Genomic DNA, 14,806 nt, shown 5'->3' on the forward strand with positions numbered 1-14,806 from the left:
TGGACTTAAGACTATAGTTCAAATCTGGTACAGCTCTCTTTTTGTCTTTGGTTAAATGTCATGTTTGGACATTAAGTGTTAAAATACTTTTTTTTTTTTTTTTTAAATATCTCAAATTCCCAGAGACAAAGAGAACATCTGTGTGGGTAACAATCCAAAACCCAAAGATACTGAGTTAGTGCATAGTCACGTTAAACCAGCAAATCGCCACAGTGGAGAGGCAGAAACCAGCAAAAGGAACTTAGAGTTTTTACTTCAGTGTTCAATTGACTACTTTTCTGTCTTGTGTTTGCATTGGTGCTGATGTACTTAAATGATTTCCGGTGTGTAATGCTAGTTAAGTGCTGCAGTGGAGTGTAATTCATGTGTAACTCATGTGGTATGTCTACTCATGCCTGGGTGAGTGTAATCAAGGCGCCCTCTTTGTTTTGGCTGTCAGGTGTGTGACAAGTGGCGGTCAGGGTGGGGAAAGGTATTTGCTAAGTTCCCTGGAAACAAACCCACAGTTGGCTTCCAAGTGAAGGCATGTGTGGCCGGTGTTAGAGAATATCGGGAGTCATTTGACTTGTTGTGTTGTTGCTGCCACACACGCAGTGAGTCAGATCCACTTAAGATTCATTCAGGTGCAATTTGAAACCCGAGCAGAGCTTTTCTCTGGATTGTTGTGGTTTGGTCTTGTCACTGGATGATAGATGCCACAAATTACCCGAGTCTCTGCAAAATGATATCATTTACCTTGAAAACATCGGCGATACTTGATATGTGATTCACATTTGTAATGGGGACTTAACAACCAAATCTGATCTCACTGTCTTGCCAACTTAACTGTAAGCGCTGAAAAGCACCTTTCTGGCACAGTCACAGACACACGCGGTCAGTGTGCACACAGGAGGGTGGAGTCGGAACACTGGGACTTCTTTTTTCTCGCCAGAGGGGATCATCTTTTGACTTGATGCGCCAGGAAGGAATCCAAGGTGAGGTTTCGAGGGAATTACGCAGCGTCAAACCACAACGTAATGTGTTTACGCCTATTTCTGGTTTGGAATCGCATCCGATTCTAATTCCGTGGTCTGACTTTCATTTGGTAACATCCAGACACAAAGTTTAGTTTATGTGCAGTCATGGAGCGAACCGCATTGGCCCGGCCGCGCGTCCAGCCCTCGCCTCGAGCAGCGCGTAAAAGCGAGTGGCTCCGGAGCGCCCTGGCCCATCATCACTGTCCTGATCCGGGCGTGGATAACGAAATCGTCGTCCTGGCCACTGGGATAGACCAATACATGCAGGAGGTCTTCCACCACCTTACCTACTCCAACAGGAATGATACGATGTCGGCGGAGGATTTCACTGCGCTGTGCTCCGTGCTGGGACTCACAGAGAAAAGTAAGAAGGCGACCAAAGGAGGAACTGGAGATGGAGAAAACGATGAGGAGGATGAAGAGTTTGGGGATATATGTTCTGGGCTGCCCGGCCAGATCTCCTTTAAAGACTTCCACTCGCGGCTCTGTGGGTATTTCCGAGTGCGCAGTGCGCGTCGAGGCACCGGGGACTGTGCCGGGCGCCTGCCCGTCACTGAGGACACCGAGCTGGTGGAGCGGCAGATCCGGGTCCGGTGGCCGCGTGTCAGACGGAGGAAATGTGTGAGTTTTGATCTGACGAGGGATCAGAATGGAGCCGGAAAAATTAAAACTCGAACCGCAGAGGAACGTGAGCCAGGTACTGTGACAGGATGTCTCTGTTCCTTGTGTCATTACATTTGATGCCCCCTGTGATCACTGAGGGCTTCCAGAGGATTTTAAAACTTTACTTCATTACTGTTGCACGTACGTCACATTAATGCACTTTATAGGAACATATTCAACAATAGCTAACTTAGAACTAGATATAGTTGTGCACACATCTGTCCCCTCATTCTCATTCCCCCACAGTGGGTGAGAGTCAATGTGAAGTACTCAGACAGTACAGTGAGCAAAAGTACCAGTTCAAGAATGTAAAAATACTGCATGACAAGTAAAAGTCCTGCTTTCAAGACTAAAAGTCCAGAGGTATTATCAGCTAAATGTACTTCAAGTATCAAAGTAAAGGTAGGCTGCCCACTCTACGCCCTGAGACTGATGTATTATCATACTGTATATGACATTATTAGATTGTTATACTAATGCATAAATATGCAACAGTATTTTCACTTCTGTGGCAGCTCGAAGTAAAGTTTAGTCCAGTGGTTCCCAACAAAAAACAAAGTTCTGATAGTGATGTTTTTAGGCTTTTCTCTGGTCTACAGAGGAGAGATCTCCTCCTTATGTCCTGATCCTGTTATTTAAATGAAACCTGTGAGAGTCAGAGGGGATTGTGAACAACTCACAGATCTGCACCATGGCAGAGTAATAAGCATCAGCAATGTTGTATTTAATGTGAATTCTTAATGTGTTTAGTGACTATTAGAGGATACGTGTAGTGGAGTAAAGGTATAGAGTAGCATATAGCATGAAAAAACTAGTACCTCAGAATTGTACTTAAGCCTAGTACTTGAGTGACTGTACTTAGTTACTTAGTTACAAAAAGTGGCAATACCACACTGAACACATTTCAAAGGGTTAATTAAAGGTCCAGTTTAGGATGAAGTGGCATCTTGCTGATAAAGTGCTGCAGGACTGACGTATCTTTGTAGTCTAACAAACAATTTAGCATCGCCCCGATTCTCCCTGCCAGAAGCCTGTGGAGTTTTCTAATTGGATTTGGGAATATTGCGTAAAAAGTGTATGATACTTATACGTTTTGTTCAGCGAGAAGTGTAAATAAAGTCGCCAGAACTAAAAGGCTAATGGCTATAAACGAACTACATTACGGTCCCATGACTTAAACGTCACCACCAGGCGTCTTGCTACACTATACTACACACACTTGACTATAAATTGATCAATCTACTACGTGAAGTCAGAGTTAGAATAGCTTGTAACTAAAGTCGGCTTGTAAAGACGGACTAGTGAGCAGATGAGTCTCTTCTGCATGTAGATGTTTAATCCCGACAGCCTGTAGTCTCATTTAGCTACTTGTTAGCCATTTTTAAGACATGTAAACGCTTTATAACTCAAATGTGGAGTGTTTGATGACGTATTTTATGTCATTGAACAAAACATTAAAATATCTTAAGCTCGTGTTTACCACAGATATATAACCACAAACCCATTCAAAAAACCCATTGACCTCCAGGTTGAAGGACTCGGTCTTGCTGCACTCTATGGGGCTACTGTAGAAACATGGCTGTACATTGTGTTGGACTTCATGAAAGAGGACCCACTCACTGTGTAGATATAAAAAGGCTCGTTCTGAGGTAACGAATACACAACGATTCTTAGTTTCAGGTGATTGTACACTAATGAAAACATAATTTTGAATATTTTCCATTTCTGCCAATAGATCATCCTAAATCCTACACACTGGACCTTTAAGTAAAGTATGTATGTGTTAGCTCTAGTATTGCATGTTATGTTATCGGATTATTATAGTTAATGTCAGAGTGTAAGCTGCACTCTACTGTTGTAGGTGGTACAGGTGGAGATCACTTCAACTGTTATACACTGACGAGTAGTTTCAGTTTAGTTTATCAGATTTATGAGCTCATGATTTTGTGTGAAATATCTAAATTTATATAGTAACTAGTATCTATAGTGTTGTATGAGTATAAAGTAGAATAAAGTGGAAATACTCAAGTAAAGTACATGAACTTCAAATTTACAATACAATTCTTGAGTAAATGTACAATAGTTTCCCTGAATATACAGTTTAAACAGTGTGAAACGTGATATGACAGAAACAAGACGATCCCAGTGAAGACAGAGGTACTGGTCAGAGAACTGATTCAGATTTTAATTAAAACACTGTTCTGTGTTCCTGTAATTAGATCAATATTTAACCAAGACACAAACGAGCCATAAATCCTCAGAATGAACGGGAATATAATTTCTCTTTTACAAGTTTAACAGTTTTCTCCTTCTTCTCCAGATGAGGTAGCAGCTCTGAGGGAGCTGGTGGAGGACCTCCGCTCGGCGCTGCAGGGGAGCGACGCTCGCTGCCTGGCCCTGGAGGTGGCACTCAGACGAGAGAGGAGCCGCACCCTCCCTTCCCCGTCAAGCTTCAACTCCACAGTTCCAACTCAACCCACGACCTCCATCACCCTCAAACAGGGAAAACTGGTACCAACCCTGAGAATTAAAGGACAGAGCAGTGTTGCTGGAGGAGAAGGGGCGAGGAGGGCGGCGAGGAGACGGGACATCAGGGACCCCCTTCTGAGGGAGCTGAAGCTGATACGCTCCTCACGTGATGGGCAGCTGGAGGAGGCCATCAAATTTAATGAGCGTCTGGAGGAGGAGCTGCGGTGGGCGTACCAGGAGGTGCGCAAGCTCCAGGGGGTGGAGTCTACACTGAGGAAGGAGAACGCCCACATCAGGTTGGAGTTTTTTGAAGGGTCGATACGTAGGATATGGCCACTTTATAGTTTAAATCATTCTGAAATTTTAACATTATCAACAGCGTGAAGACACTGTTGATGTTATGTCAAAGTAGTGCATTGCAGACGTGTCTGCTTAAAACATAGAAACAAACCACTATTAGTTTATCTGAGCTGGGCTCCTGACAGCGCTAGCAGGGCTGGTGCTGCACATCAGCTAACCTCCATCACATGTTGTCAGTTAGATTTTCTTTTAACTAATGTGGCAGCTAATATAAAAGTATATATTTTATATATAACCCCTCATTGAGATGTTAACATATCAATGATCTTGGATTTTCTCCATCAGGAGGCGAGCCGAGGAGGCCAGAGAGGCTCTGAGCTTGGGACTTCAGAGGGTTCGGATGATCCAGGAGCAGGCTCAGTCTGTGCCACAGCTCCAGTCCAGGATCACCCAGCTGGAGACAGAACTACAGCAGTACAGGTACGAACACTGTGTGTGGTCGTGAGTGAGCGGAGAAGAGTGCACGGGCATGTTCGTGCATCCATTTACACATCATTTCCCTGTGCGCTCTGCTGATTTGAAATTCAATGAATGCACTAAAGCCAACAGCTTAAGTTACGCTCACTCTGAATTAGTGTTGGACCAAAGTAGAAGAGTTAACTTCCAACAGAAACCACAGCATTAATGTTTAACAAAGACTCTTTCTCTAACCCTCCACAGGGACCAGATTGTTGTCAGATTCATTTCATTCACACCCACAATGCATCAGAGATAGTTCAAACCTGCTCTGATGGCTCTCTCAAGAAACATTTGACATGTTTTTGTATCATAAATGAATCAACTGATTATGTTTAATGTGAAAGGGATCACTTGATTTGTTAAATTTTAAATCCCAAATGAATGCTAACCCTAATCCACAGTAAAAGTACTAGTTCTCATATCTGTCGTCATGTCTTCTCTACAAAACACTACAAGGTAAATTACAAGGTACAAAGTGTTTGTGTTTGAAAAATGAACCAGTTTTAATCACCTGCTGTAGAGCCTTCCTGTCCTGGGCTGTGATGAACCATGCCAGCTTTTCATGTTTCCAGTCAGAATTCTTTCTAATGCTCTTCTGTAAAAGTTGACAAGAACCTGGCTCCATGTTAGCTTTCCTTCTCCTTAGTTTCCTAAGTTGTCTGTGCCTTAGTAACCAGGGTGTTGCTGTGTGTTGACCAAGATAGGTTCTCAGTGATGTAATCCCAAGGAATTGTTCACTTGCTCCACCTCAGCTCCACTGATGTAGACGGGGGTGTGTGTCTTTGCCTCTTTTTTTTTTTGGTTTTGCTGACGTTGAGCAGTAGATTGTTCTCTCTACTGAAACATCATAGGAATATTATAGGAATACTACAAGCAGCAGTGTGTCTATATGATCCTCTCGCTCTTCCTCAACTACACATTGCTACTTTCACTTTGATCATGAGGGTGACACTACTCTATAGAGTATATAGGCTATATACAATATAAGATAGTATAGTAGTAGCAGTATCAGAGTCAGACAGACTAGACTAACAACTAAACAACCCCTCTGCCCTTGTACTCTCCTTTCTCTGCATCTAGGGGAGGGAGAGGCTAACAGGGGGGATGCATTTAGGGTCATTCTGCTCATAAGAGGGGTGGCATCCCCCCTCATCCCCCTCCACATACACCTACTGTAGTGATGAACCCTCAGAGAATCCTCCTTTAGTTCCCCTCATCTCTACAGCTCAGTAGAGGCTTTACTGTTTTGCTGCAGCCTTGCCACTTTCATCAACCTCCTGGTTTAACAGTGTCCAGGACCTCCTCATCTCAGGCACCATGCTGCTGACTTACTTGTTGACTTACGAGTCTCTCTATGACCTCAGAGCCTGCACAGGAGCCTGATGACATTTTCACATCATGCAAACCGTAAAACACTGCGAGCTATAACCAGTCAGGGTTTCACATGTAGTCTGACATGTCTCCCAGTCATAGTGACAGGATAATCTGAATCTCAAAAGACATACATGCCTTGTAGTCAGATGCTGGCATGGCTCTCTGTGACCGGCTATAGATGTGTGCAGGCAGTAGGTGGCACCCAGCAGAAAGTTGGGATGTATAAAATAAAAAGCTTTAGTCTGTGCTCACTGATTGGAATTGGAAAGCCAGTGAAGAAACATAGCAAGTTCAATAACCCACTTTCAAATGTACAAATGTCAGAGCTTCTGTCCACAGTATTGGCTCATTGGATGTATATTTGAGATACACTCTTTACCTTTATCACCCTCAGATCCCACTGCACCTGCATCCCTGACCCCACCCATCAACAAACTGACCCAGTCACAGCAGAAGACGCCTGCAGCAAGACAGGTGAGTGACTGGAAATGTAATGAATCATTAAGCCATCAGCAGTGTGTTCTTACCAAACTATAGGCCCAATCCCAATCGGTCCCCTACCATTTATCCCTATCCCTCCGTTTTGCATGTTAATGTTTAAGGGTAGGGTGTTCTGATTTTTGTTGGGATTGAAGGGTAGGGTGAGGTTTTTCAGAGGCACACCGAGCACAAACTGAGGGTTATGGGTACTCTCATTCTCAAAAACAAGGGATAAAGTAAAAAATTGGAAATAGAACTGAGGCATAGTTTTCCCTCTAATGGTTACCAACATTTTGTGTGGCATCTTTGTCAGTGGGTATTGATATATTTAAAGCTTTGCAACTGACCTTTATCATGGCAGACATTTTGACCTGTCATAACAGAAAAGAAACACTCTGACACTCAAATATCATAAACGATGGCTCAGTTCCATCAGTGTCTATTTAGGGCAGACAGAACACTATTCATTAGATTTTTAAAAAACAAACTCGGATGCAAATGAACATCTCCTGTCTGCAGGTGCAGAGTGTCTGCAGAGAGCTGTGGAGGGTAGAGCTGCCTCTGATGAAGAGGAGGAGGACAGGGAGACGAGGGAGGAAGGACAATGCAGCCTGACGGAGGTGAAGAAGCACATCAGCCGACTGCACGGCTGTGGCAAAGGGTTAGCTTCCATCCAACACACACACAACACCACTGTGCACAAGTTTCTCCACCGCAAAGACTGATCAGATGTGACTCTTTTTTCCTCCAGATGTCAGACGCGTGCAGTCCACCAACTTCCCTCTCAGAGCCACCTGCATGAGAAAAACATCATCAGCACTTTAAAGGACAGCAGGGGGCGCTGCAGCTGGAAGGGACAAAACCAAGAGCAGCCAGAGGGAAGCAGAGAAAAGGTAGAAGAGACACATGATTTCAGAAACTTACTTAAAATGACTAGTTCAATGGATTGAAGTGCAGACTAAAGAGTTTGAAAGCTCTGGAGGCATAATGTCAGATTATATATCACCATTATTTAGAAAGGAGACCTCATCTTAAGGTCAAAGTCCAAAACTACAGAAGCTCCTCTCTCCCACAGAAAACACTGCTCCTGAAACGCCTCGTCAGTAGTCTCGCCGCTAATTCTGTTACATTGTGACATCACACAACATCACCATGTCACACAGTTGCATACAGTCTCTGTAGTTGTCAGCAGTGCTGGGTCAGGCATGTGTGAGCTGACCAATCAGAGGAGACTGGGTATTTGGGAGGGGCGGACCCTTAAAGAGACAGGAGCTAAGACAGCATTTCAGACTGAGGGGGAACACAGAGCTGCAGCACTGGATAGTATGAGAAAAGTGATGTGTTTTGAGACTAAAGCATGTAAAACCTGTTCTAGTAGTAACAAAATAGAATTATGAACCTGAAAAAGGAGCATATCTCCTTTAATGATATATCACATTGAATTTCGCTGGAAAACTTCAAGTTAGACTTTTGCCCAAAGAGAAGAACATTATGTTTCTGCCTCCAGAGCAGTTCTGACACACAGAAATGGTTATTGAATGAAACTCATTCTAATTCTTTTGATTATATTTTATTTTCAACAGAAAACATTGGAATTGTACTGTAATTCCCTTGCACTTTATTTGAGGTTCAACTGATCAAGTCAAACGAGGAGAGAACCGACCATTAACCTACAGTATATGTGTCAAAATAGAAAAACCTTCTTTTATTTGAATCAAATCTTAATTGCTGGGGTAACATACACCAGCTTCCTGCCTCTGTGTATAAGTATCCTCCTTCAGAAACTCCAGAAACTCAACTTTCTAGAAAATCTTAGGGAGTGATTTCATCTGATCTATCTGACATACTGTAGAAGTAGTTCAGGGACTTGTTTGAATGAATTTGTTCCTCTTCCTGTTTTCCAGAGACCTGAGGACGAGGAGGACAAGACAAGGCTGGAGGAGAAAGAAAAGACACGTCTGTCTTTGATGGAGGAGAAGCTCACAGACGCCCTCACACTGCTGCTGCAGCTACGCAACAAGGTTCACATACAATACACACATCAGGGACTTCACCTCAGGCGTACACACACACACACACACACACACACACACACACACACCTCTTCAGTGCCATCTAGTGTTCATTCAGTCCTGCTGTTCCTCCAATCCTGCAGAATGCAGTTTTTTTGTATGGGTTTTTATGTTTGTACGTGTCAATGTTTAACTTAAAAAATAAATGAAAAGTAGAATAAAACATGATCCCTCTCTTTGCAGAACGTGTCCCGCAGGGCCCTGGAGAAGCTCGTGATGGACACTCTGGATGTGTGCAGTAGGAGTGGGGATGGTAGGTCATTCTACATCTTCCTGTTGTGCAGCTATTCATGTGTAAGTGTTGCTCATCGCTGATATTTTTCCTTGGTCCTGCAATTTCCCTATCCAGGCCCGTCTCATGTCCTGCAGGTGGCCAATGCCCTCTGTGTCCGGCTGTCCTCCAGGGATCTCCTCGGAGGCGGTGGTGATGATGAAGCAGGAGAGAGCAGAGAGAAACTCCTGGTTCCATCTTCAGGGCGTCAGACCAGCAGCGTGAACCCTCTGCTCATCTCCTGTTAATTAAGCTTCTACCGTGGTACTTATCCTTTAATGAATCCTGTTTATATTTGACTTGTTTGCAGCCATGTACGTTTTCCACTAGTGTATCCCAGATTATGAAACTGATTCAGTGTATTTAAGATTAATTTTATTTACTTAATATCTCCTCGGTCCTTTTTTTAACTTAATTTTAATAATTAAATGTTTTTATCCAACCTTGTGTTCCCTGTGTAAGATTTATTACAGAGAGCTCTGACATGATGAAACACAGTCTTGTGTTTAGGGTCATTGTTGCAGGTCAGAGTTATATTTCACTTAATATTGCAACATATTCGGGATATAAAGTGATATACAATATATATCTCAATATTTTGATATCTCATCAAAAGCACTTTATAAATGCTCGGACTGAGCAACAAAATTTAATGTCACTATACTTCTGACTAAGACTACACAATATGATAAAAAAATCATATTGACATCATTCTGACGTGTTGCGATATGGGAATGATCACATCATTTGCATCATATTTTTTATTTTGGTGAAAAAGAACTCATGATGATGTGACATTTGTTGGGGTCTGTACTAAACAAATATGTTTTCTTAAATCTGGAGAACAAGATCTGTAGGCCAAGGCATCTCTGCAGCAGCACAGTACTTCAATATAATGCTGTTTGTTACACATTACTATCATATTATATTGTACTTAGTCATATTGCAGTTTCGATAATATTTCGATTAATTGTTCAGCCCTATTTTAGACCAAGTACCTCAATATTGATACTGTGACAATATTGTCGGGATGACTATTGGTACTTTAACAAAACATAAACACAATGAGATCTTTGATAAATAATGATCAGTTATGTGGATATAATGACTAAGTGGGTAAATACAACTATTAGAACAAGATGAACAAGCTGGTAAATTCAGAAAATGACATCACTTTACTGTAATGCAGCCTTTAAAACAAGGAAAAGACAACAAAAAAATAAAACGCTACAGTCTCACATCACGCTAACATTATAATATTGATATATCGCACGGCCCTATGCAGACTAAGCAATATCTCATGTTTACAAGGTCGCTTACCGCTGGATCTGAAAAACACTCATATTGTAATTAATAGAATCTATCGAAGTGAATCAACTTTAAGGTATAACATGAAGACTCGTCAGTGATTTAATAATGTCCAACTGCACTGCAACTGAGGAAGCTGCAGGTAACTCCAAGTTGTAACACATCGTCCGAGATTTTAATTTCTTTTAACTGTGCTTAAAACTTTTCTATTACAAATATTCCGATTGAAAGAAGGAGGAGTGAAACCGAGGTCAGGTAACAGCTGAGAGACAGGAAAACAAACCCTGAATTTGAATGGCTGATTTTGCCAGTAGTAAAATTTATTCAAATTTGTCAAAAACAGCTTGCACCAAGAAATGTTTGCTGACAAATGAAACTTACATTAACTGTTGCTTTCTACAGTAGATGTCATACTGACATTGTTTGACTGATATGGTGTTGAAGTTGTGGATGTGATGCAGGTGGATGACTGTTGTCCCCACTACCCTGACCCTGATCACAGTCGTCTATCTAAGATACGAATTTATGAGCTTTTCACACAAGGATCCATGAAGTATGTTTTATTAAAGAACTCTAAAAGGCAGAGTAGAATGTAGATGTGTAGATGTTCTCAATTAACTTTAGCTTCAGCTTCATCTCTGCTTCTGTCCAACAACATCTGTGCTGAGAAAGGACGAGCAGACTTGTGTGCATTGATCCTGATACATCTACAGTAAAAGCAGACATGAACAGACAGCAAGACGGAGGAATGGTATGAAATAATATAGTCCTTTATTTCCAGCAATTTACAAAGTCCTGCAGGGAGAAAGCCTTCCTCCAGCCTCACAGAGGGAGGGCTTTTACAAGAGGAACACACAGAGGACACAAAGATCTCAGCCCCAGTAAGACTGTACGTTTTCAGATCAGAGCTGACACAGACGGGTGGAAGTTTGATTTTAAAAGGCTCGATCTTGACGTGGATGCTTGCAGCCTGAGGATCAGTGTGGTTCCATGTGGGTTCAGGGGCTCGAGGGTTTGAAGCACTGAGGTTAACAAGGCAGTGGATGGGTGAAGGGTTTTAAAGGCCGGACATTTTACACACAGGGAGAAACATCTGGAATCAAAAGGAGAAGTAACACTGTGCATTTTGTCATGTCACTTGTTTTTTTCTGCTTTTCTGGTGTTCTTGGGTTCAAATCTCACTTCTGTTGGTGTTTAACTTAACTCCAGACTTTTTAGATGCCCTGTACAACCGGCCTGTTGGAGATTTTCAACCTCCAACTTCCTAATTTTTGCCGAATTCAAGTGACCAAGCCCTCCTCTCCACTGCTGCATCATATACACTCATTATTACATTACACATCATAATCAACTTACTGTACATCTTTTATTAATCCAAGCTAATTAAAGAGACGCTACTCTGTGGCGAACCGAGCTCCTGATTGGTTACTCTGAGTTGAGCTTGGCTCTGATAGGTTAAGGCCATTCTATGTCGTGTAAGTATGCTTTCCCCGTGTGGAGACAGGGTGTGTGCGCATGTGTGTGAGGTGTGTAAAGACTGGTATTAGGCACTGTGCTATTCGTTAGCCTCACCGCCCTCCTATTGCGGCATGCACCAAAAAAAAGCTCTACTGGCCTTTTGCGAAAAGAAGGGGAAAAAAAAAACAAAAGAAAGAAGAAAATAATGACATCAACATGGTGACAACGAAACGGAGCCAAAATGAAATGACAAAATAAACAACCTTATATATAGAATAAATATAGTATGTACAATTTGCTTTGTGTGCTTCTAAAAATAAATAGACAAAGCATTACTTGCCCCCTTATAGAAGTATTCACAACTTTCCATTGACACAGAGGCAGAACGCTGGCACCTGCTCAGTAAGAGAGTGGAGGATACAGACTGAAGGTGAACAGATGGAAGGATGCAAACTTTCACAACACTGTAGAAAAGAAGACAAAAGAAGTGTTCACTGTGGGTAGACATATGTGGGTTTGAATCCAGAGGACACAGAGATGATACAGTTAAGAGAATCCCTGCAGTGCCCTCTGCTGTCCATGTTGCAGATTACAGTACTTTGTGCAGCGTGGAGAAGTTGCTTCATCTTTACAGTGGTTGTTTGTTTGATTAAAATCCATGACACAAAACAATAATCGTGAAGAGTTAAAAAGATTAGGGAAAGGAGAAAAGGAATAGAAAAAAAAATCACAATTTTAACGTAATCAACACATTTAAAAAAAAAAATCAGTCAGACCAAAAAAAAAGAAAAAAAAAAGGTAACAATCAAAATAATCAAGTTTTGCACATTCACACTTTGTGCCCTGCACATGCATTCTGCTGGCCCCTTTGAAACAGCACAGAAGTCTGACAAGCGTCAGATAAGTCAAGCATCACATGCTAGTCTCTCCTAAGACACTGGTGCTTCGCCTCTGGGCCAACATCTGTACTCGGTACAGTCCGTCAGAATGGCTCACGACTTCCTTTACGCATTCTCCTCTTCACCTGTAAGCCCTCAGAGAGAGAGTCAGCTCAGGTCAGCTGAGTCTCAAAGTCAGGTGACGGACAGCTGTGTGTGTGAGCGTGTGTATGTGTGTGTGTGCTTATTAGTCACGTTGTGGGGACATAAATCTATTAACACACTCATTGTGGGGACCGCTTTCCTAATGGGGACAAATCGCAGGTCCCAATAAGGTTAATCATTAAATTTAAGGATGAAGTCTTGGTTTAAGGTTAAGGTTAGGGTGTGACCAGGCTATGGCTATGGTTATTGTAAATCTCCAGAAAACGAATGTAAGTCTATGTAATGTCCCCAAAAGCGATGGAAACACAAGTGAATGTGTGCGTCCACAATAAGGTTAACCATGTGACTAAGATTTTGCCCTCTGATTTAAATTTGACAGAATCTGACTTTAACACAAAATACAGAATCTGAAAAAAAAAAAACTGGGGACATCTTCCTCACAAACTCGTCAGTCACAACAGTGCTCTGAGTTTTGTTTCAAATTTTATGTACTGTGATTTAAACTGCCCCGGGCATTTTGTTCTCAAGATTGTACATCATTTCATTCAATAAAGAGTTACTCACGAGGAAAAAACTGTTCTCTCAGCTAATGACAGCAACCTTGTTAGCTTAGAGAACTTTTGATTTCTCATGGGACATTCAATTCATTCAAAACGTGTATTTCTACTAACAGCTTCTGTCTCGTTACTGTCCACAAATCATCTTCTGTGGAGCAGTTTATAGCCCGACAGAGGAGGGACAAATAAAAGCAGATGGCGCAACACAGCTCATAAGCACCTCCATTTTGGATTCTCCTGGTTGGTGAGGATCACTGATCACAGTGATTCCATTGAAGTGAGGCTAAATTTTGGTGTTTTATATACTAGTGTGTAAGAACTGTGCCGATCTTCTGGCCAGTCTGAACTTAAAAGCTACAGAATGATAACTAACAAAAAAATTAAAAAGGTTTGCCACAGCTTCCTGCAGCCATTGTGATCTAACTGTTGACCTAAAACTTAATTGGTCGGCCTTTCAGTGGTTCAGAGCTCCAGCAGTCCAAAGTCTAAACACTTTGCGGGAATCAACGCTGTCAATAAAAGATCTATAGATATCAAATATCCACACAGACAATCAGCAATCAGTACCTGTCATCTGTAAGCACATCCTGGCAAAAGCACCTTCACACACTTTCACACTCTGCACCAATGTCATTCAGTTGGACGAGCTCTGCAGGCTGTTTCCAGTGCGCTGCAGCATGATGAGCCTCTTGTCACTTACTGTAAGCCTGACTTGGGTAACAACAACAACTAGCCTGCTCCAGTAGAGAGTTGGCAGATGGTTTCAGACAGGGGGACTGGTGCTATTCTCACTGGAACAGCTCGCTGCACATTAAGACCTCTCTGACCTCTTGGCATCCACGAAAAGAAAAAAAAAAAAAAGAAAAAGAAACCCAAAAAACCCATCGTGAGCTGCAACAAACAGTGAGGTGTGTTTTTTTTTATGCTGCCGTTGTCCACATACTGTTTCCCACTGTTTCTGTGCGTTTGCTCAAACAAAAAAGATTCTTATTCAGGACGTTGCATAATGGCAGTTTTTAGTAGATTTGGCCCCAAAAAGGAATTAGTGTAACCTCTGAGGAATTAAACACAGGCTGCTGTGTGAATGAACACACAATAGGCATTAATTAGATGATTCTCAGAGTTAAAGGTAAATCAATTCTGGCTGTGACTGAGGGAAGTGTTTGTTGGACTGTGATCTGAATTCAGATCTTTATATCGCTAATTCTTGAGCCCAGAATTGAAGGGCAGTGAGTGCAGGAATTACAATCCTGCTCCTGTTCTGACTCAAATTACG

The 14,806-nt window shown here is 42.1% G+C and overlaps 1 protein-coding gene across 1 annotated transcript; it reads left to right on the forward strand.

The window, feature by feature from the left end:
• The first annotated feature begins 999 nt into the window (after nt 1-999).
• On the forward strand, nt 1,000-9,558 carry LOC140998447 (EF-hand and coiled-coil domain-containing protein 1). The gene is made up of 9 exons (XM_073468741.1): nt 1,000-1,713; nt 4,000-4,444; nt 4,794-4,928; nt 6,736-6,815; nt 7,341-7,482; nt 7,573-7,714; nt 8,726-8,842; nt 9,077-9,146; nt 9,243-9,558. The coding sequence occupies exons 1-9, from the start codon at nt 1,122-1,124 to the stop codon at nt 9,410-9,412; spliced, it is 1,893 nt and encodes a 630-aa protein (XP_073324842.1). The 5' UTR covers nt 1,000-1,121; the 3' UTR covers nt 9,413-9,558.
• Nucleotides 9,559-14,806: the final 5,248 nt, after the last annotated feature.

Source organism: Pagrus major, chromosome 6 (assembly GCF_040436345.1).
Source record: "Pagrus major chromosome 6, Pma_NU_1.0".
NCBI lineage: Eukaryota > Metazoa > Chordata > Actinopteri > Spariformes > Sparidae > Pagrus > Pagrus major.